The sequence below is a fragment of the Ambystoma mexicanum genome, chromosome 10 (genome assembly GCF_040938575.1).
Source record: "Ambystoma mexicanum isolate Mex_15411 chromosome 10, UKY_AmexF1_1, whole genome shotgun sequence".
Lineage (NCBI taxonomy): Eukaryota > Metazoa > Chordata > Amphibia > Caudata > Ambystomatidae > Ambystoma > Ambystoma mexicanum.
Genome location: NC_090932.1, coordinates 336,468,396 through 336,483,396, shown reverse-complemented (window position 1 = coordinate 336,483,396; position 15,001 = coordinate 336,468,396). Strand labels below are relative to the sequence as shown.

The 15,001-nt window shown below is 45.1% G+C and overlaps 1 protein-coding gene across 3 annotated transcripts in view; it reads left to right on the top strand.

The window, feature by feature from the left end:
• DDHD2 (DDHD domain containing 2) overlaps positions 1 to 15,001 on the top strand; it is a 2,155,663-nt gene that overhangs the window by 300,341 nt on the left and 1,840,321 nt on the right. For all 3 annotated transcript variants that reach the window (XM_069617940.1, XM_069617939.1, XM_069617938.1), the window contains exon 3: positions 8,717 to 8,907. In XM_069617940.1, coding sequence (XP_069474041.1) covers positions 8,717 to 8,907 — 191 coding nt within the window. The remainder of the gene's footprint in view (positions 1 to 8,716; positions 8,908 to 15,001) is intronic.

Genomic DNA, 15,001 nt, shown 5'->3' with positions numbered 1-15,001 from the left:
ATTTTCGCTAGAATCTTGGCCTCCAGACTGGAAAACTCCCTCCCACGCCTGATACACCCAGACCAGGCGGGATTCATCCTTAACAGACAGGGTTCCGATAATTTAAGGAAAACACTTCACATACTTGTCACAACTGAGGCCAGAAACGAGGGCACACTCTTATTGGCTCTCGACGCGGAGAAGGCCTTTGACAGGGTCAGTTGGGCCTTCATGAGGGAGGTTCTCACATCTATGGGGATGGGCCCAAGGTGGTTGGGATGGATATCTGCGCTTTACTCCTCCCCCTCGGCCAGAGTGGTGGCAAACGGAACGGAATCAAGAGAATTCCCCTTTGAACGTGGTACGAGGCAGGGATGCCCCCTATCCCCGTTAATTTATGCATTAGTAATGGAACCATGGGCAATCTCGGTCCGCAACGATATGGCCATCAGGGGAATACAGATGGGGGACATGCATTGCAAAATTTGCCTCTTCGCAGATGACGCCCTGCTTTATGTCACCAGACCGTCCCAAACAATCCCCCGGTTGCTGCAGGGCCTCACACGATATGGAGAGCTATCGGGTAATAAAATCAACCTGGACAAATCGGTGGCATTCATAGGTGGGAATCTATCGGACCCGGAGATGGCCTTTGTGGAGGGACTCCCCTTTAAACGGAGTGAGGAGGGGTTCCGGTATCTAGGAGTCCAAATCACGCGCGACCTTGAAGTCCTGTATACGGCCAACTTCCCCCCCCCCTCTGGTCAGCAATCAGGAGAGACATAGAAAGGTGGGCGGGAGCGGGTCTCTCGTGGATGGCACGCCTCAATCTCATAAAAATGGTGATTCTCCCAAAATTCCTGTTTCTCTTCCAGATGCTCCCGGTGCTGGTCCCTAGGGCCTTCTTTGAAGAAACAAAACGAGTCCTTCTTAATTTCCTCTGGCAGGGTAAAAAACACAGAATCTCGTACGAGGTATTGACCAGGGATAAGGAGGATGGGGGGGTGGGTTACCCCGACCTGGGGACATACTATAGGGCATCCCAGTTGAGGATTCTGGTTGATCACTTCTCACCGGAAAAGAAAAAACAGTGGGTAGCCATGGATAATAGGCCCCTTGCACCGGTCACAATAGAGGAATGGCTCTGGGTCCCAAGGAATAAAATCCCCAGAACCGTCTTGAACCATCCGATTCTGAAAGTACTGTGGTCCCTACGGAGAGAGGGAGGCTACTACAGATGGCTCACAACATGGCCCTCCCCCTTAAGTTGCATTTGGGCCCCTCCTTTCCTGGCCAAAATAGCAAAACCAGCAGCATACCAGACATGGTTCGAGGCAGGCCTTAGCAGGACTGGCCATATGTGGGTGGGGGGCTCTTTCCTACCCCTGAGTGACCTTGAGGAGGCCCTGGGAATAGGCACGCTTTCCCCTTTCCGTTATCTTCAGCTCAAAGGTGTCCTCACTGAGCCATCTTGGGGCGATACCCTCAGGAGGGATCTCACAGACTTTGAAAAGCTTCTCCTAACCGCGAGGGGCTCCAAGGGGATAATATCCCGCCTCTATAAGCTCTTTCTGTTCTCTGTCCCCAGAGACCCGCCGCCAGCACGCACACAATGGGGTAGGGACCTAGGTGAGGAAATCGATGACGAAAGATGGACGGAGATGTGTAGACGGGCTAATCGATCCACGGCCTCCCTCCAGTATCGCCATCAGGCCCTCAAGATACTACACCGATGGCACTATCCCCCGCAGAGGATAGCTAGGATGAGGCCAGGATATGACCCACACTGCTGGAAATGCAGAACAGAAAGAGGAGACTACATTCACATGTGGTGGGGATGCCCAGTGGTCCAAAATTATTGGGACAAGGTACGCGCCTGGATCAAGGGGGTGGATGGGGTTGAGCGATCTTCCTGCCCTTGGCTCCTCCTCTTCGGAATTGACAATGGGGAAGGCCAAGAGGGCACTCAAGACCATATGCTTCAGGTAATGCTGGTAGCAGCCAGATGTTGCCTGGCACAGAAATGGAAACATCCGGAAATGCCAGGGGAAAAAACCTGGGTAACCAAAGTACGGGCCATCTACGACATGGAGTTCCTCACACACCTGCTTGATGAGTCCAAATCCAGCATCGAGGAAATCTGGCTCCCCTTTTTTGACAAATACGGCCGAGCGGTCTAATGCTTAGTGGTGGTGCCGAACGACCCCCCCCCCACCCCCCAAGGACACGGGGCCATGGCCCGCGGACCCGATTGTGAACTTTACCCAGTTGGTCCACATGACTTCGGCGTGCCAAGCGCACAGTGCATTGACACTTCTGTTTTTTAACGAGCCCGTTAAGCAAGCAATTAACCAACTTATGAACATTTGAACTGAAGGGGGGTGGAGGGAGGGAGAAGGGGTGTGTTGCGATTGGTTTTTTCTTGTTAACTCACATCAGCAAATGCAATGTAATTTCGTAATGCACAAATGAAACTTAATAAAAATTGATTTTCAAAAAAAGAAAAATATGTTTAAAAAAAAGTCCACATCGTAAAACATTATTTTGCATGAATGCGTGAGAAAGATGGAATTATATCATACATTTTTGTATGCAATGTTTGTTTTGGTCACAGAAGCAAAACCTGTGTGGCATAGCTGACTGTATTCTAGGTTAACTTTCATACACAATTGATTGATGTGACGCAAAACGCAACATGTTACTCGTCCCTTGAATGTACTACCGTGCATCAAAAGGAAACATGCTTATAGGCATGGTCTGCAAAGGATGCAAAATGGTAATGGCAATGAGATGAATGAACAGTACACCAATGGGTACATTTGTTCGAAATAGATGGAAATTTAGAGATCAAGAAGAGATGATTAGGTGACCTGCCCTTACCTTGACCAACAGGTAGCACGATCACGAGTTGACTTGCAGTGCTCACTGATGTTCTCACGATAAATATCAAGGGGTTTATAAAGAATTAGAAAAGTGGGTGTGTATGTGAATGAGTGACGTTTATATGGTGTGGTCTTATGTGGATAGCAGTGGCGCGGCCTGCTTCAGGGGAGCCTGCCTGGAGACACTGGGTCTGGAGAGGCCATGTGAACAATGGCCCCTGCGCGGAACATACCTTTGAATTGTACATGGTGTTTGGCATCTTGGCCGGTCCCATCCCTGCCAGCCCCCTTGGCAGCGCACATCCACTGGTGCGAGCTGCCTTTGATAATGAAGGGGGGATGGATGGGCATGAGGCGTGCAGACAAGGCCCGGAACACCGCTGAAAGGAGAGACACACTTATGTGGATTGCAGAGGCACGGCCTGCTTCAGGGGAGCCTGCCTGGAGGCACTGGGTCTGTCTAGGCCATGTGTACAATGGCCCCTGTGCGGAAGATACCTTTGAAGTGTAGATGGTGTTTGGCACCTCGGCCGTTTCCACCCAGTCAGCCCTGCCAGGACAATTGAGCGTGTCCTTGATTCACTGAAAAATTGAAACAACCATTCATAAAAGTTCTGTTGTATTTTATTTTGTTGCTGATGGCACAAATGTACTACACAAGATATACTTCGGGTTGCAGCACAGTGTGGGAAAATCCCTGTACTGACCGCTGTCACTGGGGAATGTGTTTCTAATGGCACCAACGACACAGGCGGGTATTACTTGTCGAACGCGGTGTCCAAGCCTCCCATGAAGCCACCATGTAAACGCACGATAGGCCACCAGCCTGCACCACCTGTCGAAGAGAGGGATACAAACTTTATTTAAATTAACAAGATAAGTGTATCAAACCTTAGTTGAAAATGCAATCTTGTATCCTATGGCATTGTTGCCAGTACAAATGTTAATTCACGGATCAATCAACTTGGGCTTTAAAGTGTAGACACATTACAAAAGTGAACAACTATGCATTCCATTACATTTGGGACACAGAGAAATATTGTTTCTTGGTTGTATGTCAGACACATAAGATGACCACTATGATTTCCCCAAATCGCGAAAGATGTATTGAATTGCCAGACTACATTCATTTGGCAGTGTTAGATCAAAGATAAGACAATATAGGAGAAAAACATGAAATGTTAGTGGCTAAGTGACATCGCATCTAGAGTACACTTACTGGTTACTTGGATTGCGAGGGCAAACTGTTGCACGAAGTTCGTGCATAAGCACCATCATAATCCTCAACACGGTCCGTGTGAGGCAGGCTGCCCTAAAGTCATGCAGCTCAGTAACGCATTTCGGCCGTGTCTCGTCTTCCGATCTGTATGACAAGCATCCAGAATTTTCTCGGCAGCAGCAGTTCTCCTTCTCGGTTGGCATTACCTTGGACCGATTGCAGGTACACCAGGTGGAGATGTCGTCCATGCGACTAGGCTCAGGCTCTTGATCTGGTGATTCATCCTCCCAACTGTCGTCCAAAGTCTAATCGTTTCCGCATCTTTCTCTTTCGAGTAATTCCGCCTCTGAATACTCCGGCTCGTACTGGTACGGCTGTATTGTTGACATTATGCGACAACATTTAAATACATTGTAATGATAGTACTAGTATCTGTTCGCACAGGTTACGAGCAACGAAGATAGCTGAACAGAGCAGAAACGAGCCACAGGATACACAAAAAAAGACGGTGAAATGATTGGAAAAGCAAATCTGATGTTGTCTGATGAGAAGCGGTCTGTTTATACTTATTGAGGAAAGAGGTGTCCTGCCATTTCCATGGAGACACATCATTAGCTGGAGCACAGAGAACATTGACACGAGACGTGCATTGGCGTTGTGAAATGGGCCATACGCATCTAGTGATGTCAGCCTCAGGGGCGGGGGATATGATTTAGTGCCGCCAGGGCAGTTCACCTTAGGGCGATGCAGCAACGGATAGGATTAGCACAAGATGGCCGCGCCCTGCTGCCTGATTTCACATGTGTAAAAGTGAGGAAAACTATGGTAAGGTACATAGGAAATGTTTGTACGATTGATCAATGTATGCTTAAAAATACATGCCCGAACGCTTGGGACAATAATATTTTTAAGCGCTCTATTCCTTTAAGGTGAACACATGGAGAGAAAAGATCCTTTTCTCCCAGTTAGATGCCGCCAGTGCGCTTCAGGAAGGCAGTAGGCAGAGCACATAGTGGACTTCTACATATTCCTTTGTTATATTATCACTGTGCTCTGGGTTTATCAGTGGGATGAGCTGTACCACTCCTGATTAAACCTAAATAACACACTGATGCGAGTGATGTGGGAAGGAGTATTTTTTGTGATGTTAATGTCAATTAAATACTAATTTTCTACCTTTTTCATTCCACTCTTCTCCCCAAATTGGTGGGCCAGTTATATTGTAGAAAAATAGGTAGGGTCCTTTACCAGAAAATAATTCTGGTTATATAAAAGGGATAAGTCTTCTGTGCTCAATTTCTTTTTGTGTAACGTATCTGTTATGTTGTGCATTGTGTTAGCTATAATAAACTATGTTGGGGGAAAAAAGACTGCGTGAAGGATATTTAAAAAAAGGCAGTTGATGATTCAGGTGCAGCATCAGGCCAGTAATTGGAGGAGAACATCTCAGTTGAGGTTTCTATCTTCACGAGACCCTTTTTTTCTTGTTTTAACCAATAGTGTGTATGAAGTTCACATCTATTGTCCTGCTAGCAATGAAATACCGTAAATCCTGATGAGCATTCCAAGAGTACCAGCACACAGCTGAGCTACACATTAGAATCCAAGTGTCCTAGGCTCTGGAACATGTTTGTGCTGCAATTGTGCAAATGACAGGCAGTAAGAAACGGTATAACTTGTATAGCTCAGCTGAAAAGCTGAGGGCTGTTGGGGAGAATTCATTCTCTGTTAAGGATAATTTCCCAAACCTAGTGAGTCCTACAGCAGCTTTGCTGGATTTTTGAGGTTTATTTTTCTCTCCTGCTAAGAGTGAGACTCTTTTTCTCCCACTCTTAGGCATGATTTGAGAATGTCCTTTGACTGAGAATGTGTTTTATGGGCTACCGGGTCTTTTACTCCATAGGGCTTCAAGTTTTTTGGTATGTGTGTTACACAGCACCCTCAGTGCAGTAACACAGGGGTGTCATAGTGACCCCCAAACATAGACTCCATACCCTGGGACTGACTACTGTCTCCCAGGGCATGTAAAGTCACCATTGGCCTTACTAGTCTCATACAAACCATCATATTGTGGAAGTACTGGTAGAGGTAATTCGATTTCCCCTGGGTCTGTTTTCCAAGGGGGCACTGTCCAGTCCCCCATTGTCGAGTTTCTGGCTAGTGGCAGTGGATACCACGCAAAATATTCCACAGGAATATTTCTTATGGGATTTTCCCATTGATCTTAAATGCACCACTTTTTGGTGCAATGTTAAAGATACCGCCGGGTTATTTATTTAATATTTATTCCCCGGTTGGGTCTTTTTGCCAGGACTCAGTTTTAAAATGGCGTTTGTGTTCGCCTCTGAAACTCTAACTCAAGTCGAGCCCTTTGTTCCACTTTTTGGCGGGCTAAAATGGTGCCACTCTGTCTGGGGTCTACAGGATTTGTGGGAGGGGGATTAGGCACCCTGGACTGAGTTGCCTTGGCAACTCAAGTTGCACTCTTGTGTGATTGGCCCAGTGGTGAGACACTCGGCTCACCACTTAGCATGTTTGAGTGACAGCTAGGCTGTTGAATGGGGGTTTTTCTGCGTAAAAGCAGGGCTTTGGGGACTGGAACTTCAGAAGTCGCCACAGGACCTAAAGAATCGGAAGCGGGGAGAAGCTAGGCCATCTACAACGACGACACCACTGGTGGAGCCCTGCTGTACGAACTCACCACTTCCCCGACGACAGAGGAGATCATCTTCCAGGAGAGTCTTCTTCCTTTTGAGCTGGTGGGAACAACCAGTTCGCCTTTTTCGCCCTCCTGGACGTCTTGTGTCAAATCGCCCATTGCCAAGCACCCCGGCGGCCGGATAGCCACGCTTCACCACTAACCGTGAATAAAAGGGTTGTACCTTTTAATCGGGAAATCTGCGGCTGGTTTCTTCTCGGGCAGTGCAACGACCTCCAGCTTTCTTCCTCGTCGAGATCATCTCTTCCTCTGGTCGAAAGCCACGACTTGCACCCGCTGTCAGGAACAACTGCCACCGCTGGAGCTTTCTCACCATTTCAGGTACTGTGTCCCGCCTGGACTCCCTTGCAACGGATTGTCCAAGGTTGACCTCAGACCTGCTAACTTTGCCTTTCTGAACTGCTCCAACCTCTTTTTGACCTTTTCTGCAAAGACTGAGTGCATTTCCACTGTGTGATCTTGGGCACGTTCCGCCTTGCTCTCTCCAAGAGTGGGCCTGGCCTATGAACTTTTGGCTCTACAGTAGACCCTGCCTTTCTTGACTTGCTATGGTTTCTTAAAAGTGTTGGTACTGTGTTATTTCCATACTCTGCCTTTTTCTCCCTTTTAAACAAATTATTGGAGTGCCATCTAAGGTTACGCGCTCACCTCTGTTTTGCTAATAAGTGGTGTCTTAACCTGGACTTGTCGAGTAATTAACTAGGGAGGTGTATATACTTATAGTGACTGTGTTTGAACTTGCTTGTTATATAGTCCCAGTGTATTTTCAGAAGTGTGTTTTTAAATAAATAATTATATACTTTTATACCAAAGCTCTGGTCAGTGTTTGCTTGTTCTACTGTATTTTTGGCCCTATTGTGTATACTCTATATACTGCCTAACTCTTCTTGAGGGAAGTCTGACTGCTCAGCCACAGCTACCAGGTAAATCTGGGTGGTGCAGCTGCTACCAATTGGGTTTACTGCTTACTCCTGTGGTCTTAAACTTTTTGCAGTGGTCTCTAAGGGAACTGCACAGGTTTCTGCCTAACAAGGGCTTTCTGGAGGAATGATTTAAATATTATGGATTGCCACAAATGAATGACGGTGTTTAGCAGCACCAGCCAAAGCAGTACACTGATTTAACAGCAGAATTGTACTCAAGAGCCCAGCGACACAGTTATGAAAGCCAAAGGATCATTAAATATACATTCAAGTAGCCAATGGTGTGTCTACTTTCTTATGCTGCACATATGCTGTTTCCACTCCACGAGCGTAAAAGTTACTGCTGTAATAAGGTGGACGGCATCTTGTATGTAGTTGCATGATTGGTACTGCTGCAAACAGTGAGGATGAAAACGGAGCCGTTTGAGGCCCTACACACCCTTCAAAGGGAGAGGTGCAGTGCAACTTTAGTGGCATGGCTAAAGATGGAAGCTTTGCCAATGCTCTCAGTGGATAGCTCACAGCCTGCCCTGAGCAGGCCTGACATTAGCTTTCATACTATTGTTTGAGTTGTGCTTCATCCAAAGTAACGTTTGTGGAATGTTTTTGTAGCTAATATTTCGGCTAACCGCTAGTATTTTTTTTACACTAACTGGAATTTTCCTGTTGCTTTTTATCCACGAAAACATGTTTTTTTTTGTTTTATTTGATTTTGTGTCTCTCCTTTGTGTTTGTATGTCACTGCTCAACGGTGGAAACTAATTGGCTCATCTTTTGATGTATGCAGTCAATGAGGGAATGGCACCAACTATAGAAGGATTTGAGCCTTTGCGCTAGAGGAAAGTTATGAATTGGTCAAATGTTGAGTCATCTAGACTAGTACTGATTAGTGCTCTTTCAGCTGTGAAGTAGATATCCTTCAAGTGGTTTGTTTTGACAGTCGAGCCTTAGCGATAGCATTTCACGGATATTATTTAAACCAATCTTTTGGCAGGAAAAGAAACGGCAAAAGTAGTGATTGCTACCGATGGAGGGCGCTATGATGTACTTCTGGGAGAGAGAATGCGGTATGCCGTGTATTGGGAGGAGGAGATCACGGAAGTGCGACGATGCTCTTGGTTTCACAAGGGCGAAAAGGACAATAAGTACATTCCTTACACCGAAGAGTTCAGTGCAGAGTTGGAGGTAAAGACTTTGTTGAATGTGAATGTATAATGTGCTGGCATTATTTGCACATGTATCTGCTGCAATGTTTTTACACTAATGGATGTTTATCAATATATGCCTCCGCAATTGGGTTTACATGTTTGTTTACTGCACTATGGACAGCTTGTATTTTCACACATGCTTGTGCTTCAGTTTTATGGGACTATAATGCTCAGCTCTATAAACATTTCTGGCAAGTACTGCCATAAAATGTTGAGAAAAGATGATTCATGGAAGCCATTTTCCAAATGCGCGTTCTTCCAAGACTAGTCCCAGTTTAGGGTTGCTTATTAGTGACACCATTTCTTGCACTTGCTCTGATTTTTCCAGGTCCGGATTTTTTCATTTTAATTCAATTCCAGTATGCCAAACTACCTAAACAATTTGGACCGACTCCTTTCCACACTTCCAAGACTTTAACGGTAATTTGGGTGCATTCACTTCCGTGGCAGTACCCTCTTAAACATCTGACTTGAGCCTATGTCAAGAGTCAACTTATCTTTGGGAAGAGAATGTGAACTCCACTTCTGCTTTTAACAATAGATAGGAGCAGTAGCAGAGACAGGTTTTGGGGGGGCAAGGGTGGGCGGCGAAATGCTGCTTAGGGGGGGTGCCGCTGCCACGCCCCACCCAAGTTGAGTCACAGAGGGGTCGGGCCGAGAGTCACTACCATTTACTTAATTTTGCAGGTATAACTAGGAACGGTTGATGCTTAATATTCAATGAAAAACTGGCAGGGCTTTTTAAATAAATATTTAATTTATAAACCCATACGGTTCTACACATCTATTATCAGTTAGACACCACACATTTGCTATGGAGGGAATGTCATTTAAAATGTAATTTCAATTTGACAATGAAATCTAGAGATCTGAAACCGATCCACCCATCAGCAAGGCAAAAAAGAACAATTCAATAAACAACCGCATGCAAGCAATGTACCTGACTGTGCTGGTGGTAACCAGGCCAAACAATACAAAACCACAGACTGCAATGGAATTATTTTAAAATAATTTTCCTAGATTCTCTGACGCATTGCACAAGGCTGTCTGCATGACACAAACAAGCCATTTGTGAAGAGATTTGAGTTTAAAATAAAATACCCTGACAATATAAATACCAATATAATACCAGATTGGGAGTTGGACTAATAATAACCCTTTGACCCACAACAGATATATGGATCCTCCTGAAACAAAGCTAAACATTAGCAAACAACATAAGTACAATTGTATATATCTTTCAATGTAATAGTCATTATTCCCCGAGTGCATCAGCGTAATATCTTTTGTAAACATTTCTTAGTACCAAAAACCCAACATGTGGTCAAACATTTGATCTGAAAATAAATATCCCCAATATCAAATGCTTGTTGCGTAACAATGACTCAATAAATACACACAAACATATACAATACATGTAATGAGGATGAAACTGTTCCTTCAAATGCAAAGTGAGAATGAGATTGTGTTGCATGCAGCGATAGGCAACGGAAGACTAATATGCTTCAAGATGTTTTGCTGTGACAGATTAGGCCAAGAAGTCCTCTTGCACAACAAAAACCTATGGAGCATCTGCGCTGCAAAGCCTTTCTGCATGGTTTCATTGAGGCAAATGTCTGAATTACTTTATCAAAATCCACAGTGTCAGTCAGGTCTCTTTCAATACTTAGGAAGGCTAAATTTGAAAGTCTCTCTTCACCCATTGTTGAATGAATACTCTTCCACAGCGTCTGGCACAGCGACATCACCTGCATAAATTGTAGCTAACTCTTTAAATGTGTCAGAATTATCTGAGCTAGTAAAATGTTTAGGATCCGGTGCTGAGAATTTTATTTATGCACAGTATTTCTAAAATCTGGAACCCTCCATGTCATCTGAGCAACAAAGGTATCAACAAAGAAGGTTTCTACTTTGAATGCCAGCCTCCTACTCTCTAAAGGATTATCATCAGCTGGTTCATCATGAAAGCTTTTCTTAGCACTCTTCCTTTTTTCTTGAAAGTACCAGTCTAATATATCATGTGATCGAAGCTTCTCTAGTTCCTTACAGCACGTCGCAACCATGCATTCTGCAGTTTTCAGTACTTTGTGCCAAAACATATTAAGAATTTAAACTCTAAGGTTTCAATTGGGTTCACAGCTCCTGTGCATCCCAAAGTGCTTTTTCCATTTGCATTTGGGATGCATCCGGTGGATATTCGGTGAAATGTTTTGTTTAACAGAATCTATTGCCCTTTTACGACTAGCCCATCTAGTGCCAGATTGCTTTTTTAATGTCAGGGCTGTTTCCTGTAGGAAATACTCTTGTTTCTCTTTCTACAAATCTTCCAAGTGAGGCAGACTGCCAGTAAGGAAAGTGCACAGTGCCACAAGTGTACCAAAAAATCACTTTCCTTTTATACATGACTGTGCATCATCAATTCCAACAGTGAACATATATAGCTCTCAGCGAGACTTCTTTCACCAGTGCTTGCAGTCATCCGGACATGGTGCTTGCACCATCATACCCCTGGCCACGGATTAAGGAAACATCATGATAGATTGCTTGTTACGCTGCTTTTGGCTACTTGTGTGCTCCTCCAGATTTTACCTGATTTTAGTCTGTGTGTGTTAATTGAATTTGAATTGTAGCTTTTCTTAGCATTTTTATTGCTTTTAATTCACCTGCTTACTCAGCGTCTGGTTGTACTGAGCTTCTGTCTTATTCTTCCTAATTGCGATTTAAAGCAGAGCTCTTGTTAGCTTCTGCACACACTGAGCGCTCAGGAACCACAGTTGCCAGCGTGTTCTGTAGTTCATTGGGACAACTTAATTAGGCCACAGGCGTGACTGCGCCTGGGGCGAACGGCCAGTTTGTGCCAGTATTTAAGGCATCTCAGCACTTTCCCCCTTATAGTTTGCTTGTTACGCTACTCGTGTGCTCCTCCAGTTTTTACCTGATTTTAGTCCGTGTGTGTTAATTGAATTTGAATTGTGGCTTGTCTTAGCATTTTTATTGCTTTTAATTCAACTGCTTACTCGGCATCTGTTTGTACTGAGCCTCTGTCTTATTCTACCTAAGTGTGATTTAAAGCAGAGCTCTTGTTTGCTTCTCCACGCACTGAGTGCTCGGTACCACAGTTCCCACCGTGCTCTGTAGTTCATTGGGACTACTTAATTAGGCCACAGGCACAAACGGGTCGGCTTTGTGCCGGTTTGGGTCCGGGAGGGTCTGTTCAGTGTGCAACCATTAGATCTGCTTCTCTCCTCACGCTGTAAGTACCCCTTTACTTATTATATATAGGCTGGCATGTCGCGCTCCGACTTAGGCATAAACAAACCAATCGCAAAGCTAGATTAGAGGTGCAACGTGTTGACTATTCTCATAGGTGCCATTAATCGCCGCAGTGTGGCGCTGCACTCTACCACACTGGTTATGATGGTGTCTCTCAATGCTCCTCTAAACAAACTGATATATGATTAATATTATTTCGCCATCTGTTACTTCCCCGCCAGATGTACATCCTATTATCTCACTACCTACTGATGGTTCAGCCCACGTCTCGGCTCTTATTCATAATGTTAACGTGGCTTCTAAGTCTGCTCCTGCCATTCCCACAGAGACTCCTTCCATTTCTGTGACGCTTACTCCTGTGTCTTTGCTAAAGTTTCGTCTTCTCAACACATGCTCTCTTCAAGCCCATGGAGTGGAGGTAGAGGACCTACTTATGGTCTCCCCCCAGATTTTCAGGCGATTACTGAATCTTGGCTAAATGATGCCATCTCATCGAAGGCCATCCTTTCCATCCCAGATAACTACCATCCCTTTTGTGCCGATCGAAAAGATGGACATGGGGGTGGGGTGGCTCTCTTTGTTAGAAATACCTTACATTGTCACCAGGTTCCTCATGAGGCCCCAGATGACTGTGAAAGCTTGATCGTGAAACCTAAAGGTTCTGATAATGCCCCCATCGCTATCATCATCATTCATCGTCCCCCTAGGCTGCTTTCTCTTTTTGAAGAATAATTTATCTGCACCCTAAATAAAATTACAAGGAGCAATACTCCCGTCTTGATTCTAGGCGACTTCAACTACTGGGCTGATGCCCCGATTGACACATCTACCGCCTCACTACTGGGTGCCCTTGGGGATATTGGTTTTATGCAACACTTTTCCAGGCCCACACACTCGGCTGGCCATACCCTTGATTGGGTTCTGTCCCACCTTCTGACTGTTGCCAACCTCACGGTATCCCCGTGTTTCTGGTCAGATTATCCCCTGATTTCTTTCAATGTTAACACTAGGGCCCCCAGCTAGGCTTGCCACTAATCCCAGACTAACTATTCAGTCAAGGAATTGGAAGAACGCCTCACCAAAAAAACCAACCTCTTTGCTTAGTGCACGCCTGGGCTTACTAAATCATTTTGAGAAGGCTGACGAATTAGCCAGCCATCTCATTACCACACTGGAAGGTGCCCTTAACACCCTCACCCCATCACATCTCGCCAGGTGAAGAGAGAAACCATAAAAAAAACTGGTTTAATTAGAACATTGTCCTTCTCAGACAGGAGAAACCGTCCGCTGAACGTCGTTGGCAGACCAACCTCTCTCCATCCACCTTGGCTACTTATAAATGCCTTATCAAGTAATATAAAGCAGCCATTATAGAGGCTAAATCCGCAACTTGTAATGATAGGATTCCTCAAGCCAAGTCCAGCTCCAAGTAGCTTTTTTCTATTCTTAACGAATTTAAGACCAAACCTTGTAAAAAATGTTGACTGGTATCAATCGATTCACAATGCCTTTACCAACAACGTTACAGCTCATCAAAATGCCACTCATCTGTTAAGAAGCTCACTTAATTCTATCAAAGAGCCGCTTGCGGTTTCTGGCAAATTAGCTTCTTTGGTCACCACTGAGTCGCCAGTCTTTGCATTTTCTCCCTATACCGAATCCTCTATTGCCCAGCTGGTTTCGCACATGAAACCCACCTCGAGCCGGGGGGACGTTACTCCATCTAGCTTTTTCATGAAGTGCTTTGATGTACTTTGTCCCTAGGTCACGAAACTTGTCAACCTTTCCTTTGTGGAAGGCTCTGTCCCCTCTCTTTTTAAGGAGGCTTGGATCTCTCCCCTCCTGAAGAAGGAGGATCTCGACCCTTTTGTAACAAATAGTTACCGCCCTATCACTAATGTCCCATTTATCCTAAAGATTTTGGATAAGGCGGCCTACACACAATTTCAGTGTTTTCTGGAGCAAAATGACATTTTAGGGACCCTTCCGTCCGGCATCAGAGCTCAACATGGTACAGAGACAGCTCTCCTTGATCTCAAAGCCAGCCTGCTTAATATCGTGGATCAAGGCCACTCTGAAATCCTGATGCTCTTAGATCTTTCTTCGGCTTTTGATCTTGTGGATCATGTTCTATTAGTTGAGCGACTTCAATCCTTAGTTGGCTGTTCCAGTTTGGCATCTTCATGAATCCCCTCCTTTCTGGGGCCACGACATGCCAGAGTTGTTAGTGGGGACGCACATTCCGCGCCCTCTCATCACCTATGGGGTGCCTCAGGGTTCTTGTATTTCGCCATCTCTCTTCAATGTCTACATTATTCCCTTTCTGACATTGTTGGACAACCTGGGTGTCCAGTGTAATAACTATGCTGATGACACTCGGGTTGTCATGAAACTCTCTGGACAATATACCAGGGACTCAGCCAATCTTAATAGGATTTATGCTGCCATCCATGAGTGGATGGCCATCAGCTCATTGGCTCTTAATGTAACTAAAACTGAGCTCCTCATTGTGGCCTCGGCACCTAAACTTAAAACTCTCTCTTCAAAGTATTTGTACTTTACCTTCCTCATTGCTGTCATCCCAGTGGCTAAAAAAACTCTTGGTGTCACCTTTGATTCAGAACTGACCATGAAACATTATGTTGAACAGATTCGAATCTTCTGAGGTCTCGTCAACAAGTTGCTTAGCAATAGCCAACCTTTTGTGTTCTCTGAGAATGTTGCCATTCTCGCCATGCCCCTCATAAACTTGTGCCTGGACTACTGCAACAGCCTTTTGAGTGGTTGCTCTGAGACTG